Source organism: Malania oleifera, chromosome 8 (genome assembly GCF_029873635.1).
Source record: "Malania oleifera isolate guangnan ecotype guangnan chromosome 8, ASM2987363v1, whole genome shotgun sequence".
Taxonomy (NCBI): domain Eukaryota; kingdom Viridiplantae; phylum Streptophyta; class Magnoliopsida; order Santalales; family Ximeniaceae; genus Malania; species Malania oleifera.
In genome coordinates this window covers 96,211,676-96,232,582 of record NC_080424.1, presented here as the reverse complement: position 1 = coordinate 96,232,582, position 20,907 = coordinate 96,211,676, and the positions used below count along the sequence as shown (strand labels likewise).

The window sequence follows — 20,907 nt, the reverse complement described above, 5'->3', positions numbered from 1 at the left end:
TGAAAATATGATCATATCAAATATTTCTATAAAATATGAAACAGTTATGTATCAATATCATGAAATATATTATATGTTATCAAAACCTGGATGGCTTAGTTTAGTTTCACGAAGTACGGTACCGTAGCTACATGTTCAAGATCATGATTATGTTAGTACTACCACACATCTCAAATAGAGTATAAGAGATTGCAGTCGATGTCACTTCATGGTAGTGCAGGTGTCCCACTAGCAGTCCGGACCAGGTGAGGGCAAGTCCATTGTACTTACAAACTTATGTTGACTTAGCGTGGTCGGCCAACCATTGCTAGGTCTCGCCTTCGGGCCGCACAACCTTGTCATGTGGGGGGTAAGACATGACATCAGCTAACTATCCATCTAGGGTATTATTTCACGTATTATATAGTTATATAAGATGATTTACATGTTACAGAAATATAGCCTGATATGTACGTTACGACTGATTATGTTTATTCAGAAATTAAACAAACAGTTTTTACGAATATGATTTATGTACAGTATACATTTACCACACGGAAATACCCATGTTGCAATATACTGATGTTAGTTTATTTTCCTTACTGAGAGGTGTCTCAACCTAATATTACAAACATTTCAGGAAATCCAGGTAGGAGGGTGGGTAAAGCCCAGCAGCAATAGAGGTTGACCGTGCTACCCTGTCAAAAGAGTAAGTAGGTGAGTTAGGGTCAGATGGGTTTTTGGGTTATGACCCTAGAATACTTTTTGGGTTCTTTTATGGGCGTTTGTATACATATGACAAATTTAGTAGAACTCTAGTATGGTTCTGGTGTTTTATGGCATGTATGTAATTTTTATGTTTTCCGCTGCTTAGGTATCAGAGTTGTATGACAGATATATCTTTGGTACCATAGGTCCAGGTTGATCACGACTATGATAGCTTAGCAGGATTATTATGTATGTTATTATGGAAAAAATATATATAGAAAAATAGGCAGGTCGTTACATTACAAACGAAATATTTTGATTTAGCTTTGGTCGGCCAACCGAGTTAAGTCCAGTTTTCGGACCGCACAACTCGTCATGGGAGTTAAACATAACATGCATCGGCTAAAAAGGAGTCTTTTACACATATTTGGGTATTTATATGATTACAGCTTTTAATAGGCATAAATATTGTTTTGGAAGAAAGTATGAATATTTATTTATATATGTGATCTATAGTTTACAAATGAAATTTTTAGTCAAATAAAATGATTATTAAATTATTTTTACACTAAAGCTTATATTAGTCACACACTGATAATAATCTAGTTCTTACTTACTGAAAGGTGTCTCACTCCAATAATTAATTTATATTTTCAGGACGTTTCGGAGACTAGGCCTAGCGAGCTTCTAGGCGGGGATAGAAAAAATATAGTTTAGAGTAAGTGTTTGTGAAAAACCAGTTATATATATATATATATATATATATATATATATATATATATATTGTGGGATGTAAATATTGTTACTTGGTGATACCCGTATAAATTTAGTGATTTAGTACTTTGGTATTATAATATTTAAGGTTTTAGATTATTTTCGCTACTTGTATTAATTTTATTTATGAAAAGTGGCATCCTGGACCCCACTGGGTTCAGGGCGTCACATTCGTGACTTTATCAATAAAGTTCCTACATACAAACCCAAAAAACCAAGCACTTCCAATTTTATTTTTATTTTTTTTTTATATTTTAAATATAATATAAACATGTTTTTTCCATTCTTTCAAATTTTTTAATATTTAAAACATAAAATTTAATTAAGTTTTTAGAAACTATGATGTTTTACCATTTGCCCACAGGAGTAAGAAATTCGATTGTGCGGGGACTATTGGACTTTGTGATAAATAACTTAAATTTTAAAAATTTATAACAAAAATATTGTATAGAAGTTGACGGTATGAGTTTTTAGTTCTAAATTTGAATTTAAATATGTTTGGAGATAAAAAAAAATCAATATAATTTTTGTAATACGTTTTTTTTTTTTTTTTTTCTTTCAAATTTTTACAAATCCAAATCAAAGCTTGAAATCTAAACTCATAATTAAATTTTATGTCATACCCTACTCCTTTTTGACAAGTCTTAATGATAAGGGTGAATTACTAAAAAACTTCTCTCGTATATTTTGCCCATTTTATTAGTTGTGATTAATACACCCATTTTTTAGGCCCTCTTCGTTGGGAATGATGAGGGATCCATACCAATGGCAATGGGGTTTGTGTTTAAGTATGTTGTTTTAGCTTCATTGTTATGTTTGATGTCTACTTATATTTTATGTCATTCAGGAGATGACATCTTGACAATCTGATTATGAGACTTCTATAAAAGAGATTTCTGATTCAAGTACTAAGAAGAAATACTGAAAATTTGGGAATATATGGATTAATCTACGTAACCGTGCTTGGATAATTAATTTTTTATAATAATATAACTAAGTCATTTTGAGGAATTTTTGTATTCCCTCTATTTTATTTATATGGTGTTGTGTCTCTTTGCATTGATGTTTTACTACTATCATTAATTTCAATATTGTTTTGGATCTTAACACATAACGAATTGGGTGTTGTGTTTATACTTTTGACTCTTAGCTATATTTTTTAGCCCATAGTTGCAAAGTACTCTAATAAAAAATACTAATGATTAAATTTGTAAAATCGGATCACTAGGGTTGAATTGTTGAAAGTGTTTTTTAAATAAAATATAAAAAGAACTAGTAAAAATATATGTGCTAAGAGCAAATTTAAATGTACAATCCCAAAAAAGAATAAATTGCACCCATTTCATCAGGATATTACTCATACCCATATTTTTTCAAATAACATTATACAAATTTAATATCCCTAATTGGACATCCAATCCTCATTACCCTCCTACATGTATTGCCTTTTATCAATTTTTTCATTGAGGCTCCTTTTTAGGGGCGAGATTGTAACGATCCGAATAATAATGGGATTTAAATAATAAAGAGAAAGGGAAATGGAGACAGTAACAAAAGTCAACTTCGTCGACGAACACGACATTGCACTTTGGAAGGAATAACCAAAAGGAATCATCAGAATTCGTCAACGAATACAGGGGACTCGTCGACGAAGGTATAAGAAAATTCGTTAACGAATACAGGGGATTCGTCAACGAGTGTATAAGAGAATTCGTCGATGAATACTCGACGAAAAGATACCGAGAGAGGTTTGAGCCGACTGAATTTTGTCGACGAATTTATTAAAGGATTCGTCAACGAATGACGTGGCCCGTCGACAAATCCTTTACTCTATAAATAGCAAAATCCAAATTTTTAACTTCCTAAAAAAGCTAGCTCTCTCCTCTCTCTCTCTCTCCCCTTCGGTTCTCTCTCTTTCTTTCGTCAATTTCGGGCTAAATTTACGCCGGATCGACAATCCGAAGCCACCACGACGCTCATGGGGAAGCTCTCTCCAAATCTGCCGGAGTGGATCGTTGGTGAAAGCAAGTTGGAAATCATCCCTAAGTTAAGGTAAGACTTTTTAAACCAAATTTGGTCTTACAATAGTTATAGGAAATGATGTACGCATGAAAATACTGAAATTTAATATTGAAAATTTTTATTTTCAGGGTATTGGTCAAGAAATCCTACGAGTGTTAGACTAGATTATTTTGGGGGCTTTCTCAGTAGTTAGGTAAGGGGATGAACTAAACTAGTATTTTATGAAAAATGTGTGTATATTATTATAAAATTTGATTTCAGGGAAATGACTATATTTATATATGATTTATATTTGGAAAAATATGGTTAAAATGATGGTATGTTAAATATGCGAAAAATCTGTTCAGTGTGGCATGAGTATAAAATGTTTGAAATACTATTTTCTGAAATGAGATTATGATACGGATTTTTATAATGGGAAAACCGGCGTACGGGCCGAGATTTTTATATATGCTTCCCGGCGTACGGGCCGTGCTATGATGTGATTTGCCAGCGTACGCCCTGTGCTATAATGTGATTTGCCAGCGTACGGGCTGTACTATGATGTGATTTGCCAGCGTACGAGCTATGCTATGATATGTTTGCCGGCATACTGGTCGTGCTATGATGTGATTTTTCAGCGTACGGACTGTGCTATGATTTGCCGGCGTACGGGCCGAGCTATGATAAAATGTGTAATACTAGCATACGGGCCGATGATTTTCATGATATACATTTATATGTAAAATGATACGATTGATGTGAAAATTAATGATATGAAATATCCATGTATCACAGTTTCAATATATGTTATATGATATCAGAACCTGGTTGGTTTGGTTTAGGCTAGCACTTGCACGGTACCGTTGCTATATGTCCATGGTCTTCATGATCATGATATCTGTGTTAACACCGCTGTATGGAGTGGTGTGAGATTGGATGGTCGATGTGGTTTATAAGAAGTGTGTGATCGCCCCTAGTGTACGAATCAGGTCAGGCAGACCCATCGGACTTATAGACTGTACTTTTGACTTGGTAGTGATCGGCAAACCATTGTTAGGTCCCACCTTCGGTCCACACAACCCAGTCATGTGGGGGTAATACATGATAATAGCCAGCTAACCTATCAGAAATGTTTTTTTTATGTTATTATTATTATATGAGATGAGATATGTTTATAAAAATGCATTATGTTCTGTCATGATTTGATATATATATGTTTTCCCAAATTTGACAAACAGTTACAGCATATGTTATGTATGGTATATGTAGAACACGGAATACTCATGTTGTTACACACTGGTATTAGTTTATTTCCCTTACTAAAAGGTGTCTCACCCCTCAACTTTATAAGCTTTTCAGGAGCCCCAGATAGGAGAGCGGAAAAAGTCCCGCTAATATAGTGTTGTTGATCTACCCTTTTTGAAGGGTTAATTTTTGTAGGGACAATTAGATTTTGAGGGAAATGTTCCTAAATCTTATTTTTGGGATGTATATACTGGATTACAGTGGATATAGTGACTCTGGTATTTGTGTAATGAGATGGATGTTTTATGTTTATAATACTATGATTATATGTTTCCTACTGCTTAGACTTCCGTTTTATGTTCTAATGTATCCTTGGTACCCACGGGTCCAGGTGGGCTATGATCTGCTGAATTGGAATATGTGATATTGATTTTGTTATTATTATGAAGAAAAAAAAATATGAAAATTAAGCGGATCGTCACAAACATCATCTTTAACATCCAAGTCTTCTATCATCACACCTCTTTTACTTTGCTTTCACTTTTTACCTCACTTACCTTGAATTATAAATTTTTATCAAAAAGTGATAAATGGAGGTAATCTTGTACTTTGCCGTTGTCCTTGAATGCTGTAATATAGCAACTACAAACCACATCTTAGTCGTATCTTGCATTATCTGCCTTAAGTAGAACATTTCATTTCATCTAGTAAGCAAAGACAATCACCTTTAATACATTATCTGCCTCCAGTAGAACATTTCATTTCATCTCATTTCATCTAGTAAGCGAAAGCAATCACCTTTAACATACTCAAACTATAACACTATACACAACAAATAATCTACACCAAGTCTATCATAATTGTCACTCAATGATTGCTTCATAGTGTCATTAGAAGGGAAATAGTTCAAACCCCAAATTGTTTCAAGTGCTCTCGTCCTATCTTCATGGTCTCCAAGATTACCCAAAATAAGATGTCTGTAGAGCCTCTATTGTCTACCAAGGTTCAGCTCACCTTGTAGTTAGCAATGTCACACTTAGGGCACATATATATGCCCTAGAGAAACAAAATGACTTCCCTAAAAAAGTTGTCAAGAACTCTGACCAAACAGATCAATTTTGCCAATCAGTACCTTGCAAAAACAGCAATATGTTCCCTTGAGGCTTTTTTTCTTCTGTGCGCCAGCGTGCTTGCTCTTTTGGTATGGAGTGGGGGTGGTTGTCCCAAAATTGATAAATGCATAAATTATGCGAGTCAACTCTTAATTCCTAAAACAAGCATTTACAATAAACAACAAAACTTGGCCCGGTATAACATGGAGAAAGAAGGGCTCATTTGATCGCTCCTAAACAAGAGTATCAGACATGACCAAAAAGGGAAGGAAGGAAGTTTCAAATGGTATAAAAGATGATGGATACATTATCACCTATCTCACAAAAAAAGGTGAACAGATCAGCACATCTCTTCTTCTAACAGGTGTGAGAGAGAAGTCATTCATTGGCTTTGCAGTCTTGGAAAATAGGTGAACGTAAAATACAGTCATAGGCCATACAACACAAGCTGCGTAAATGGGGACTTCAAGGCCTCCATATGGTTTTCTGGGCACAGATGATACCCTCCTTACCTTGCACATAAGTCATTCGAATCTCCCATCGCAAACTTCTCAATATTCCCTCCAACGGATCTAATATCTCAGCCTTATCACGGATAATTGCCCAACCCCCAGGCCGTAATATCCGTTCCATCTCAACCACAATTGCTACAGGTAACTTACACCTGCAAAACAATGTCATCAGAACAGTGGTGAATGCAAATGCACAAGTATTTCTTTGGCATTTCAAAAAATGAAAAGGAAACTACTACATTTTAAAATGTTCTGTCAAAGCCTAGCTTGGAATTGGATATACACTCCATTTGGGCTATGATTCAAGTAGCAGCAATTATATTTAACCCTACACCCAAAAAAGGACAAAGAAGAAGGCAACAATCATTGCATTTTATTGTGGAAGATGTTTAGAGACAAAAAAAAAAAAAAATTTACTTTAAAGCCTTTCAAAGTGAATAAAATGAATGACCTTTGTTTTTTGTCTCCGTCCAAAAACAAAAATTGTCACCTTTTGGTTTGTATTTACCATGATGCAATGAAGAACAAAATTGGAAGGGAATATAAAGTTGTCAGACAAATTACAAAGCATTTTAAAAGCCATAGTTTGTGTATCAGCAAAAAAAAATTCACTGTTATGCACATATGACATGTTGAAATCAGTGTGCCAAATTTCTTGAATTGCCCTTGTAGTTGGTGTGTGCATGTTTGTGTAAATATCAGTAGTCCACATAGAAAAATGAATCAAAAGACAGTCAGACCATTCAAACTGAGCACTAAAAGTCTAAAAACCCAAATCTGAATTTAAGTTGCAAAACTATTCATGTTGGTGCAATGACAGGCTCAGTGATGGTCAAAGTGAAAAACTAATGGTTGGATGGCCTTTATTGTTACATACATACGTACATATTCAGTAATCCATGTGGAAAAATGAACCAAGAGGACAGTCAAACCATCCAAAAACTAAGCACTAAAAATCCCAAAAACATTATGAATGCGGCACACCTATTCATGTTTGGGCAATGTGAGGCACATGATTGTCAAAGTGAAAAACAACTGTTTGGATGGGTTGGACAGCTGTGTTTGAACTCAAAAACTTATTAATACTTCACATTATATGAATAAATATAAATTGTGTTGAAATAATAAATATGAATTGTATTCTTGAGATGGTACAATCATAGAGGAACCAAAAAAGAAAAGATGTCATGGAAGAAAGCTCAATTTAACCTGTTCTTAAGCCGTGCAAACAAATGATCGGCATGCAAAAGGTCATAGGATCTTGGATAAGTAGCAAAAGGCTCACACCAGTCATGATAAATGCCAAAAAGCCCACGTTCATAAATGACAGGTAGTGTGTCAGGTGCATGGATGGGAACAACATTCATTACCCAAACCTTATGCTGTGATAGAGCAGCTGCAAATCTGCATGAACACATAATCTTTCCAGTAGCATACAGGTGGAAGTCACAGTTAAGCATCTTAAAGAAAGTAATACATGCACATGCATATATTGCATTGGATGTCAAGTTCACACTATTTAAAACTAACAGGCGATGACTACTTTAATCATTTTTCACCATATCATAGTACTTAAGTGTCACATCAACAACAATCAATCCTTAAGTCCCACTAGATGGAGTTGGCTACATGAACCACCATTTCACATGATTTAGGGCATTATACTCAGAAGTTGGATTGAATAGGCTCTGGAACAGTATTGCTATCAAGCCACTCCAGCCACAACATGGTTTTTTTCGCCTCCCTTCCCTGTAACTCTTTGACACTTTCAACTTAAATTATATTGCTCCAATATATAATAACAATAACAATTGAGCCTATATTAGGGATCCACTTGGATCCTTTTCCTCCATTCAACTAAAGTTAACTTTGTGCAATTATTTCTCTTTATTGTAAATGGTCAAACCCCCATTCTTTAACAATTTATTTCTCAACTACAAACATTTTATACCATAAAACTTAGCTGGCCTTCTAGGTACCTTAATATTTTCATCTAAGCTGATAGGTATTCTCCAATTATACAACTCAAGCAGCCTTTCAGTTGGTATCTCTTGCTTTAATTGTACAAGCAATACCTAACTAAATTCCCCGTTTGTTAAGAGTACTTTATCTAAGACAACAAAAATGCTCGGTGGTCTATTGTGTTTTTCCTTTACATTTATTAGGTACTTCTCAGCATCTGGCCACTAATTTTTACTACACCCTAATTTATGTTTCAAATTTTACTACCATTACTCTCCATTTTCCACTTATAATTTTCATTACTCCTATTCCTTCTCATGTTCTAATGTTTATTACTTTACCTCATACAAAGAAAAAGCTGTACATTTTCAAAGAAAATGGGACTTCATGTTTTGTTTGCATACCCTCCATAGCTGGCTTTCATGTCCATTACATTCCGGATATTTGACCAGTCAATACCCAGCCCAGTCAGATAAGACCTACTCAAAATTGCTTTCCAGTGATTGGTGTCTGCAATCACTTTCTCTTTATTGCTCAACCACTCAGGAAAAGTTTCAAGCCTCTTGGGCCACTCCTCAGGCCACTCTGTCCCTCGTTGTTCAATTGCAACAGGAATGGGATTTAGGCAAGCCTTCATTGGAACATACCTGTCACAAATAAAATGTTATAACTGCTGAAATAATGGACATAATATCAAAATTGAAAAGACGGTTCACTATCCAGCAATAGACTTCCATTATCATGGATGATCTTTCAGTGAAATTAAGTTGCAAAATGACAAAGACCTGTTGATTGGGACTTATTATTAAAGGCCAATACCTGTTGTTGGTAACACCAAGTGGGGGCCCTTTTGGGGAAGAGGGGTTCATGATACATGAAATGATTCATATCTTGAACATGGTCCCATATTGGATTGTGCTAAAGATTAGTAAGATGACATGAAGCATAACTGTTTTCCAGAGAAGTTAAAATGTCAGTTGTTAAATTATGAGTGGCTTTTGCCAGAAAAAACAGCATTTTTACTTGTTCTGGAAAAACAATTGCATGGAAGAAAGTCTAGTTTTCTTTTCCGTTTTCCTTCTAAGAACCTTATACATATTACTACCCATGAACATGGTAGACTGGTCTCAAAAGTTATCCAGCATGACCAGCCACCTTGCTCAGGCCATACCAGATTAGGCATTCTAATGCAAAGTTCTTATATGTTTACAGATACACCATTTTCCCAATAAGAATGGTTAGTTTTCCCCTTATGTTTTAAAAGAATTCTACGATGCAAAGGGGTGTCATCATTAAAGCTTGTCTATTAACCGACACCGCCCCCCCCCCCCCCCCCAAAGAAAAAGATAGATAAATAAATAATAACTAGCAAAGCATGTATCTATTATTATCCCAAAAAAAGAGTGGTTAATATCCAAATTCATTTTGAGAAACAACAAAAATAAAAATCCCATATGTTAACAATGAAAACATACCATTTAAAAGCCACCAGCGTAAGTCAAGTCAACAATACATGCAATAGTTAAGATGGCTTAATCATACTAAAGACGAAGATGAATTCCAAAACCAAGTTCTCTCCAGCTTACCAGGCTGCGTCTGGTTTCTCATCTTCCTTGCATAGAGGAGGATTTTTCTTCCTTCTCAACTCATATATATCATTTGATTCTGGCTTCTGATATATTTTTACACCCATTTCACTAACTTCATCAGTTTTGTGAGCCAGAACATTCCAACAGATGGATGCTGTTAATGTAGTCATAGCTGGAAAACAAAGTAAGAGACGCAACAAAGGATTACCTCATAATGAAGGATATTCTAGCATGGATGAAACAGGAAAAACAGTAAAAATGGACAGTTGTTTCAAAGATACAGCAAGAGCCAACAGTTTTGCAAATTGGCAGGCATCATGTGGAATAAGATCCACAAAGATGTGACAGCCAGATGCCTCATTGCACATAAAGGCCATTTTACAGTTTCCAGTCTGCACAAAGTATGCTTCTTTAAAATAAAATCATCCAGCCAATCCTCTCAAGTCAAGCCTATGAGTAAAGATGGAATAACAATAATGTCTAAGTAAAATAGGCCAGCCAATATATCATTATCTTAATATCAAGAGAGGTACTCAGGAAGAAACTAACAATATCACACTGCAAACAGCCTGAAGGAAGAGAAATGTATTCTTTGGTAGTGTTTGGGAGCATGGGTTTCAGGGTTTGGATTTGGATTTTTGTGGATTTGGAAGAAAATCAATACAACATTTTACTATGTTTTGTTCAAATCCACCCAAATTTAAATCCAAGGTCTAAAATTCATGCTCCCAAACACTACTTCAATGATTTTAAACGAAACTGATGTCTTTCATAGGAAAGAGTTTTACTATAAATTCAAAAATCAACACTAAACCTTCTTCATCTTCAATATTGTCATGTTTAGTTGACAAAATGAAGTATCCACCAGGCCTCAGAATCCTATTCATCTCTATAAGAAGCTTACCCCCTGAAAACGAAGGAGAAAACAAGATACAATTTCAATGTGGTATTAGTAATAACTAATAAATAATAAAATACAGGTGAAAACTCAAGAAGCAGAGACAACAAAAGAAAGAAGAAACAAAAAGAGACGTGTGGTAAGGAAACACAAACCAGTAGAATGCCAAGGTACACTGCAGTCACCACAATGAATAACATCAAAAACACCACTAGGGAAAGGAAGCCTTCTGGTCCCAAAAAAGCTAACAACAGCAGCCAAACCACGCTCAAGGGCAACTTGTGCTAGGTCCACTAGGTCATTCTTCAAGCCCAGTGATAATGCTAATACCTCCTTATCAAGCAGAGAAGCCCCAAAACTAGCATCTGTACATCCAATGTCCAGTACTACGCGAATATTCTTTCCCCACTCAATATCTGGTACCATCTAGGAAACCCGATTAAATTCCCAAATGTCAAATATGCCAAAGAAAGAAAGCGTGCAGATAGCATCTTGCTTATATGTTTTATATCAACAGTCCAAAAAATTAGCTGATTTAATAGATTCCATCCATGGACATAGATGAAATGTGTGTGCACAATGTGCAGAATAATAATTGTGCTTGCCATAAAGGAGCAGTGCTGTAGTGCAGGTTGAAAGGGTGGTGATGATAATTATGATGGTGATGCGTCTGTGGTGATGGAATGTCCTTGATAGCAGTGGGGTGGTGAAATCAGAATGAATAATTTCTGTATTTCTTGAATATGAAATTGTACAAGCCAATACACAATACTTATAATACAACCGGGTATTCAAAATATGGAAACAATCTCTCTCAATAATATACAATCCTTTACATAAATATCACCTAAATCACTCCAAGATACTCGGGATCGGAGTATGTCTCACGAACAGCGTCCCAGACATCCTTCGCTGTTGGTCAAGCTCTTGCCAGAGAGTTGTCATCTCCATGAAGTAATCGGTGACATCTCTCTCTCCTTGCCGCAGCTACCACAATTGAGTCTTTATCTTGAAAATCTAGGAGTACCTTTCGGCATCGGAATACGTCTCGCGAACAGCGTCCCAGACATCCTTCGCCGTTGGTAAAAACAGGTAAATCTTTCCGATCAAAGGCTTCATCGAGTTTATGAGCCACACAATCACCATGGAATTTTCAGATTTCCATTTTTGCAGAGCGGCTACGTTGGTTGAGGTTGGCTTCTTCCTTTCGCCGGTAAGGTATCCCAACCTTCCTTTGCCTTCAATCACTAGTTTGATGAATTGAGCCCATTCACGAAAATTTTTTCGGTTCAATCTCTCCACCAAGAGTGGGAAGGCTGAGTTGTCTAGCCCATTCGAACCCACGATGGAGGTAACTTCAGAGTCACCGTCAAGAGTTGCAGAGGAGCTCGACCCTCTGCTGTTGACGGCGCTATCTTCCATTGCTAATTAAGGTTTAGAAACCCTAGCTCTAATACTATGAAGATAGAATAAATTTCTATATTTCTTCTTCTAATTATGTACATCTCAATCTTACATTATATAATACAATCAACTATTTTAAACAAGGAAATAATCCCCCTACAGAATAATATATAATCTTCTACATTTACCCACTTTCCTAATTTACTCATTATTCACAAAGATACTTGGGATTTTAACAGGATCCCAACAGTCCAGTCTTATCTAAAAGATCAAGAACATACTTCCTCTGTGACAAGACAAAATAAGCAGAATCCTTCCGGATGGAGTATTACAATAAAATACAAAGTGATCTATTACACACAGTTGAAGGCCAAATTTAAGTACTACAACACTGAAGTGACCAAACCATGCCCTTGGAGGTTGTTTTAAACCATATAGTGACTTCTTGAGCCGACACACTAAACCTGACTCCCCCCTACGCAACAAATCCAGGTGGTTGCTCTATGTAGACCTCCTCCTAAAGATCACCATGTAGGAATGCATTCTTCACATCTAACTGGTGTAGAGGCCAGTGATAGGTGGTGGCTAAGGTGATGAATAAACGTACTAAGTCAAGTTTGGCTACAGGGGAGAACGTGTCTAAATAGTCTAGGCCATACACATGAGTATGTACCTTAGCAACAAGGCAGGCTTTCAATTGAGATAGGGAACCATCTGGATTAACCTTCACAGTATACACCCAACAACAACCAACCACTGACTTATCAAGAAGAAGACATACCAAGCCCCAAGTATCATTATCCTATGCAACATGCATCTCTCCTATCATTGCATTCCTTCACCCAGAATGGGATAGGGCCTCAGAAATAGACTTGGGAAGAGCAATAGAAGATAGGGTACTAACAAAACAGTAGTGTGAGGGTGACAAGAAATCATAAGAAACAAATTAGAGATTGGATGTTGGGTACAAGTGTGTTTACCTTTTCGAACAGCAATAGAAGGATCGATCACTTGGGGAAGAGGATCATCTGACGAGGAAACTGGAGGCGTAGAAGTAGAAGCTACAGGAGGCTCTTGCATATTGGGAATGAGCCAAGCAATGAGAAGGATTCAAACTGGATAAAATGCAAGAGGACTAGACGAAGGAAATAAGTTAGGATCGAGAAGGCTAGGCACAGGAAAAACTCATCAAGGTCAACAAAACTCAAGGAATTAGAAGAGTATGGTGTAGACTCAAAAAAGGTGACATCAGTAGAGACAAAGAAAAATACATTTGATAGCACGAGGATCCAATTTGTCCCTTCCTGGATTTAACTGATGAACCAAGGGCACAACCAAATATACGAGGAAGGGCGAATAAAGGAGCTTCAAGGAAGATAATTGAATATGGGATTTTACCACCAATGATTGAATATGGCATTTTATTGATGAGAGAGCAAGCAGTGAGAACAGCATCACTCCAAAAAACTTTAGGGACATTCATTTGATACAAAAGGGTTTGAGTGACTTCAAGAATATGTCGATTTTTTCTCTCCGCAACTCCATTTTGTTGTGGAGTGTGAGCAAAAGATGATTGATGGAACATGCTAGAGCACGTAACGAAAAATCAAGCCTCGGATACCATTACAGGCTGCTAATGCGGTGAGTAGGAAATTCACAGCCGTAACGGCTGCCGATAGGCCCGACACCTTATCTCCTCGAATCTGCTTCATTTTTTGTGTTTCTCTTTGCGTGTTGCTGCTTCTTCCCCCTTTATATCTTTCGTCCAGCTTAGATATACTGATTTGAAGCTTCGAAACTGAAAACAGAATAGAATTTCTGTACTTCTTGAATAAATTTGTACAAGCCAATACAAACTACTTATAATACAATCTTTACTCGAAATATGGAAACAATCTCCTAAAAGGATCTCACTCAATAATATACAATAAATACCTCCTAAATCTCTCCAATATACAAGGGATTTCTACACTCCCCCTCAAGTTGGGTCATAGATATTAATCATGTCCAACTTGCAGATGAAATCATTGCAACTCTGTCGAGCTAACCCTTTGGTAAAGATGTCTGCGGTTTGTTCCTTGGTAAGTACATACGTCATACAAATGATTCCTTCTTCAACCTTTTCTTTGATAAAGTGTCAGTCCACTTCTACATGCTTAGTCCTGTCATGTTGAACTAGATTGAGAGAGATACTAATGGTTGTTTTGTTGTCACAGTAGAGTTTGATAGGGAATTTCACCGAGATCTGTAATTCTTCCAAGAGTTTCCGTAACCACAGTCCTTCACATATCCCTTGTGCAGCTGCCTTGAATTCAGCCTCAGCACTACTTTGAGCCACTACATTTTGTTTTTTACTCCTCCAAGTCACCAAATTTCCCCATACAAAGGTGCAATATCCGGTGGTAGACCTTTTATCTTCTATTGATCCTATCCAATCTGCATTTGTGAAAACTTCTACTTCCTTACTTTCACACTTCTTGAAGAAGAGTCCTTTGCCTGGAGAGCCCTTGAGATACCTAAGGATCTTGTACATGGCATCTAGGTGAGTCTTTTTGGGTGAATGCACGTGTTGGCTTACCACACTAACTACAAATGCAATGTCGGGTCTGGTAAGTGATAGATAGATGAGTTTACCAACCAATCTCTGATACCTCTCCTTTTCAACTGATATTCCGCAGTCTTCTACTCTCTTTACTGCTTCAATGGGAGTTTCACTAGGTTTGCATCCAAGCATGCCAGTTTCGGTTAGGAGATCAAGGTTATACTTTCGCTGAGAGACACTAATACCCTTTTTTGATCTTGCAACTTCCATTCCTAAGAAGTAATGCATTTGTCTCAGGTCTTTAACTTCAAACTCAGTAGCTAGGGCTTTCTTCAATCTTTCCATATCCACTGTATTATCTCCAGTTAGGATTATATCATCGACATACACAATCAGAATTGTTTTCTTACCATTTTCAGACTGATGAAAAAACATAGTGTGATCTGATTGCCCTTGTCGGTTTTCTTGGTTGGTTTTTTATCACCTTCGCAAATCTGTTGAGCCATGCTGTAAGTGCTTGAGTCCATACAGGGACTTCTTGAGTTTACATACCCTATTTTCTTCACCTCTCTTACTAAAACCTGAAGGTATCGTCATATAGACTTCTTCTCCTAACTCACCATTTAGAAATGCATTCTTAATGTCGAGTTGCTGCAGTGGCCAATCCAAGTTGGCTGGCACGGACAGGAGGACCCAAACTATATTCAATTTTGCTACTGGTGCAAATGTCTCCGTGTAGTCAATGTCATAGGTTTGTGTAAACCCTTTTGCAACAAGTGGTGCTTTATATCATTCAACTGTCCCATCAACTCTATATTTCACTGTGAAGACCCATTTACAACCTACTAGCTTCTTCCCTCTCGGCAAATTCATAACGTCCCAACTTCCATTCTTTTCCAAAGCCCACATTTCCTCCATGACAGCTTCCCTCTATTCAGGAATCTCCAAGGCTTCCTAGATATTCTTTGGAATTTTTATCCTATCAAGGCTAGAAGTAAAAACACGAGACTTTGTATACAGGCTTTTATAAGACATGTATTTTGACCAGGGATATTGAGTACATGATCGAGTTTGTTTTCTTACTGCAATGGGTATATTGATGTCATCAGGTACAAGCCTATCATCGGGGAAGACGATTGCCAGTGCTAAGGAGTGTGAGAGACTCTACTACTTTGAAGAGGCGAATGTGAATGAATAATGTGAAATTGCTATTTGTGATTCTGCATCTGTTTCTAGGGAAAGTGAAATTTTATTATGGCATTCTAGGATGGGTCATCCAAATTTTCAATATCTAAGACGTTTATTTCCTTCCATTTGTTCAAATAAAAGGTCTTCTGAATTTCAATGTGAGATTTGTGAACTTGCAAAACACCAGCTTAATTCCTTTCCAAAATTCACATACAAACCATCCAAACCCTTTACTATGATTCACAGTGATTAATGGGGGGCCCTCACACTCTCTGAATCGCACTTACATAAGATAGCTTGTTACTTTTATTGATGATCATACTCGTATTTGTTGGGTTTACTTGTTGAAAAATAAAACTGAAGTCCGTTCTATTTTTGCCAATTTTCACTCCATGATTAAAACACAATTCCAAACTCACCTTCAAATTTTACGTACTGATAATGGTACGGAATATTTCAATAATATATAGGGACATTATCTTCAAGAAAATTGAATTGTTCATCAAAGTTCCTGTGTGGATACCCCTCAACAAAATGGGGTTGTTGAACGTAAAAATAGGCATATTCTTGAAGTGTCCTGAAAAGCACAAAAAGATGGAAGAAATTTAGCAGAACAATCGGAATTCTTAGTCAACTGGCTAATGGATAGTAAGTTGTAGGATAAATTTGGAATATGAAGAATGAACTCTAGTGTTATGGAGTCAGAGAGTCGGATATTCCCTTTGCCTGCGACAGACGAGAGTGATCCATCTGCAATTTTAGCTTTCAAATTTCCAGCACAAGGTGAATATGATGAGAAAAGATGATAGGCATCGGTCATGTGGTCAGAAGTACCAAAATCAATAATCTAAGGGGTTTTGGATTTAGAGGTTATATTCAAGGCTTACAAAAAATTACCTCTTTGGGCTAAAGAACCCGAAGAAATATTTGTGGAAGACGAAGCTCTGTAATAACTAAAGGAGGTCTGGTCCGCCAACTGCATGAACATTTTTTCATCAATCCCAATCTCTCAGTCGGAATCAAAAACATCAAAGTCTCGCTCCAGTCTTTCCTCTTCTTCTTCTCCTTCTTCCTCCTGTTGAATAGCATTTTAACGTCAACATTCACGAAGAACGGCCCCTTCATTGGCCTGCATTTCATTCGGCAGGGGAAGCAACAACCCATCAGAAGCAAAAAATGCCCTTCGAGTCACCCGCCAATGTCATACACATTACCGTTGCCATTCGTAACAAGGATCGACGATGAGTAGGGAGTTTGGGAGTAGTAAGGGGTCGAATCTTCGCTGAAACCGTATGGTTTGGTGGGCGGGGGGGCGCCGTCGTGCTGGTGGTTGACAGCGACGTCGTAACCCGAGTAGCCATCTTCTTCGAACGAACGATTTGGTTCCGTCATGTCTCCATCATTACTGTATGCATCAAACGAAGACATCTCTACTTTTCTCTCTCTCTTAGAATGGGAAGAGCCCACCAAACTTCTTGGGCTCGCACCACCGAAGATCAGCAATGAGGAGGATCCGGTCGTAGCAGACCAAGATGTCCTTGATCTCCTTCTTGGATTGCTCATTGACGTGCTTCTGGTGGAAGGCGATAAGATGAGGGCCTTGGTGATGCTCTAGCGAAGGCACCGATCAAGGCAGAGATGGCCAGATGCAGCGTGACGAAGAGGAATCCATGGAGTTCTTGAACCTTGTGGAACTCTGTTGGAGGACCTCGTGAGATTCAGAGGTAATCGAACTTCTACTTTGGCTGGCAATTTCCGTCATTGATAACTAGGTTTAATCTCCTAGCTCTGATACCATCAAAACATAATAGAATTTCTGTACTTCTTGAATAAATTTGTACAAGCCAATACAAACTACTTATAATACAATCTCTACTCTAAATATGGAAACAATCTCCTAAAAGGATCTCACTCAATAATATACAATAAATACCCCCTAAATCTCTCCAAGTATACACGGGATTTCTACAAAAACCCCAAAAATCAGCTTCGATTTATTATTTGAAGTTGTACTTCGTAGGTCGGCCGAGTCAGCTCTTCAATCTGTGGAGATTTTCACAATTTGTCAGCAAAATTGCTGTTATTTGGCAAATTTTAGGGTAGATTCTACAAAGAAATCTTGAAATCAATAAGAAATTCGAGGATTTGGAGGCTTGCAGCTCAAACTCACTCCATATGGTAGGTTTGGCCACTGTTGGGACTTGGGTATGCCTGCTTCCAGACTCTAGTCTTCCTCTCTTTTTTTTTTAAAATTATTTCTTTTAATTTGAAACAGTAGAGACTACTCCAGACCAATACAGCGCTACACAGCCTACGCTTTAGCCTACTAAATTACTAATAAATTAGTAATTTAGCTTATTTTATACTAATTATTTTAATTACTTTTATTTTATTATATGTATGTAAATTTGTAAATAATGATACAAGTAAAATTTATTAATTAATATCAAAATTAGTATAAAGTATAGCATAGAATCTATAGAATACAGATTTACAATTGATATATAAGTAAAAAATTATTAATTACTATAAAATTTCTGCAAATTATAAATCTACATATTTATTTTTTTAAATATCTTGACAATTAATAATTTAATATTAGATCTACAATTTATAATATATTCTAATTTCTGCACAATTAGTAAAGTGACTCAAGTACACTACCTTTTAAATAATTAAATTGTAATATCTACAATTCTATATTTATTTTGTTAAATCGGTGGCTCTATTAATAATTTAATATTACATCTACAATTTATAATATATTCTAATTTCTGCACAATTAGTCAAGTGACTCAAGTACACTAACTTTTAAATAATTAAATTGTAAGATCTAAAATTCTATATTTATTTTGTTAAATTGTAAATTGTAATATAAATAATTGTATTATATATGTATAAATCAACTAAAATTTTTAATAGTTAGCAGCTTAAAGTCTTAAATTTAATCCATCATTTATGTTTTGTTATATAATTAGCTAATTATGTACCATTTTTGTAACGACCCGGCCCTTTACACGGACTCAGGTGTCACTCACATACATCAAATACCTATACCTGTTCAAGATATGGAAACAACCCGCCCTAAACAGGGACATACAGGTGTAAAACATACATAATCATGATGTAAATGTCGCGGAAAAACATAAACATCCATTGGGATTACTACTAGCCTTATACCAGAGTTCACTAATACATCCATAATTTACATACATTCGGACTTAGAGTAATCGTCATATTACAACCCTCCAAAAAGGACTTTCATCAAGTTTAGTACAAAAATTTAGATGCTTACGTAAGCTAACCAAAATAACCTCCCTAGTCCTTTTATCTACTAGGACCGACGCACGGATGGACCTGAAAACAAAGGTTGTAAGATAGGGTGAGACACCTCTCAGTAAGGAAGAAGGAGTTACAACAGTGTGTGACTGCATACATGCATATTTTCATTCAACATCTGGAATATAAATCAAATATTTTCAATACAGTAATGCATCAGGTATATCATTATTCATATTACAAAATTCCCACATCTGTCTTTCGACTATTTAATGATTTATCAGATGACCAACAGCAAAATATCCCTATAACCAGTTTTACCCCGTGGCTCGGGTTGTGCACTGGTACTCGTCCAATGCCCTGTTCGTGCAGACACTGCCGAGTACCTACATACGATCCGACTGCCTCCATTGGCCCAATATCAGCCAATGGTTTCACCCTGCTAGCCGACCATCTTGGTACCCACATCGTTTAGTACGTGTGGTTGCACGTGTACATCTAGCTACGATATCGTGCCGTATCATATAACAGTAGTTTATTTCAACTCTGCAAAGAAAGTATTTTTCAACCCTCCCGGGACTCTCAAGCTGTGGTTCTGTGTATCATAAATTCAATTTATACAAATATGATTTTATCTCCCATAATCTATATCAATAGTATAGAAATAATTCCATCGGGTTCAAACCGGCGTCTTTCCACTCAGTTTACCCCTCTTTGTTTACTGATGCGGCTCGGTGTATCACCAGCCTCTGTTTATCACATTGTCAGTATAACAAATTGAAATTTCATTCCCATATTCTATATCAGTAGTATAGAAAATACATTCATTTCCATTTCAACATATATCACACAAGTTTAATACAAAAACCCGCTAAATGATAGAAATTCAATATACATAGTTTAACTAAATAAATAAAGGAATCGAGCCTCTCCTACTATAGTATAAACACAAATAAAGATGTTTGTAAAATTTGGAGATCATACGTCGAAATCCTCGTTTTTACCAAAAATCGTAAAATCGTCAAACCGGCATTTCTACTCGGTAGAATTTCACAAATAAGCAGTTAAATCATACATAATAACATAAACTAGCTTTTTAGCGGTTTAGTTTTCCAAAATAACTGTTGTAATCAAGTTCCCCTTACCTTATATTCAAAATGAAACTTCGTACGAAAACGGTCCAAAACGACAACTCAAGATCCCGAAAACCTAAAACCACAGAACATAACCTTACTATGTTTTCTACTGCTATCCAAATATCCAATCAAAATTAGGATCAGATTCCTACCTCGATTCTTGGGAAAACCCGAAACTCTCCGAAACGACGATCCGATCCACTAAAAGTGTAGAGTTTTCTCTTCTGATCCACGCAGTACCCTCCGTTTTTGGAAACGGATGACGAACGGCGAAGGATCTTAGAGAGAGAGAGAGAGAAAATGAGAGAGAGAGAGAGAGAGAGAGAGAGAGAGAGAGAGAGAGAGAGAGAGAGAGAGAGAGAATGAAAGAGAATAAGAGAATTTATAGAATAAATCCTTGAGAGAGAGAGAGAGAGAGAGAGAGAGAGAGAGAGAGAGAATGAGAGAATGAGAGAGGATAAGAGAATTTATAGAATAAATCTTTACTTAGCCCTTAAGTAATCTAAATAAATATCTCCTCCAAGATATTTATATATAAATATCTCAAAATATCTTCTCCAAAATATCTTTTTTTT

At 36.4% G+C, this 20,907-nt stretch overlaps 1 protein-coding gene across 1 annotated transcript in view; it reads right to left on the bottom strand.

Annotated features, from left to right (window-relative positions):
* Positions 1-5,914: 5,914 nt before the first annotated feature.
* The window catches only part of LOC131163018 (probable methyltransferase PMT28), a 35,568-nt gene continuing 20,575 nt past the window's right edge, over positions 5,915-20,907 (bottom strand). Inside the window, exons 3-8 of the mRNA XM_058119706.1 lie at positions 10,939-11,209; positions 10,700-10,792; positions 9,883-10,057; positions 8,701-8,943; positions 7,544-7,738; positions 5,915-6,486 (exon numbers count right to left, since the gene is read on the bottom strand). Of these exons, the coding sequence (XP_057975689.1) occupies positions 6,288-6,486; positions 7,544-7,738; positions 8,701-8,943; positions 9,883-10,057; positions 10,700-10,792; positions 10,939-11,209 (1,176 nt within the window). The 3' untranslated portion in view covers positions 5,915-6,287. The remainder of the gene's footprint in view (positions 6,487-7,543; positions 7,739-8,700; positions 8,944-9,882; positions 10,058-10,699; positions 10,793-10,938; positions 11,210-20,907) is intronic.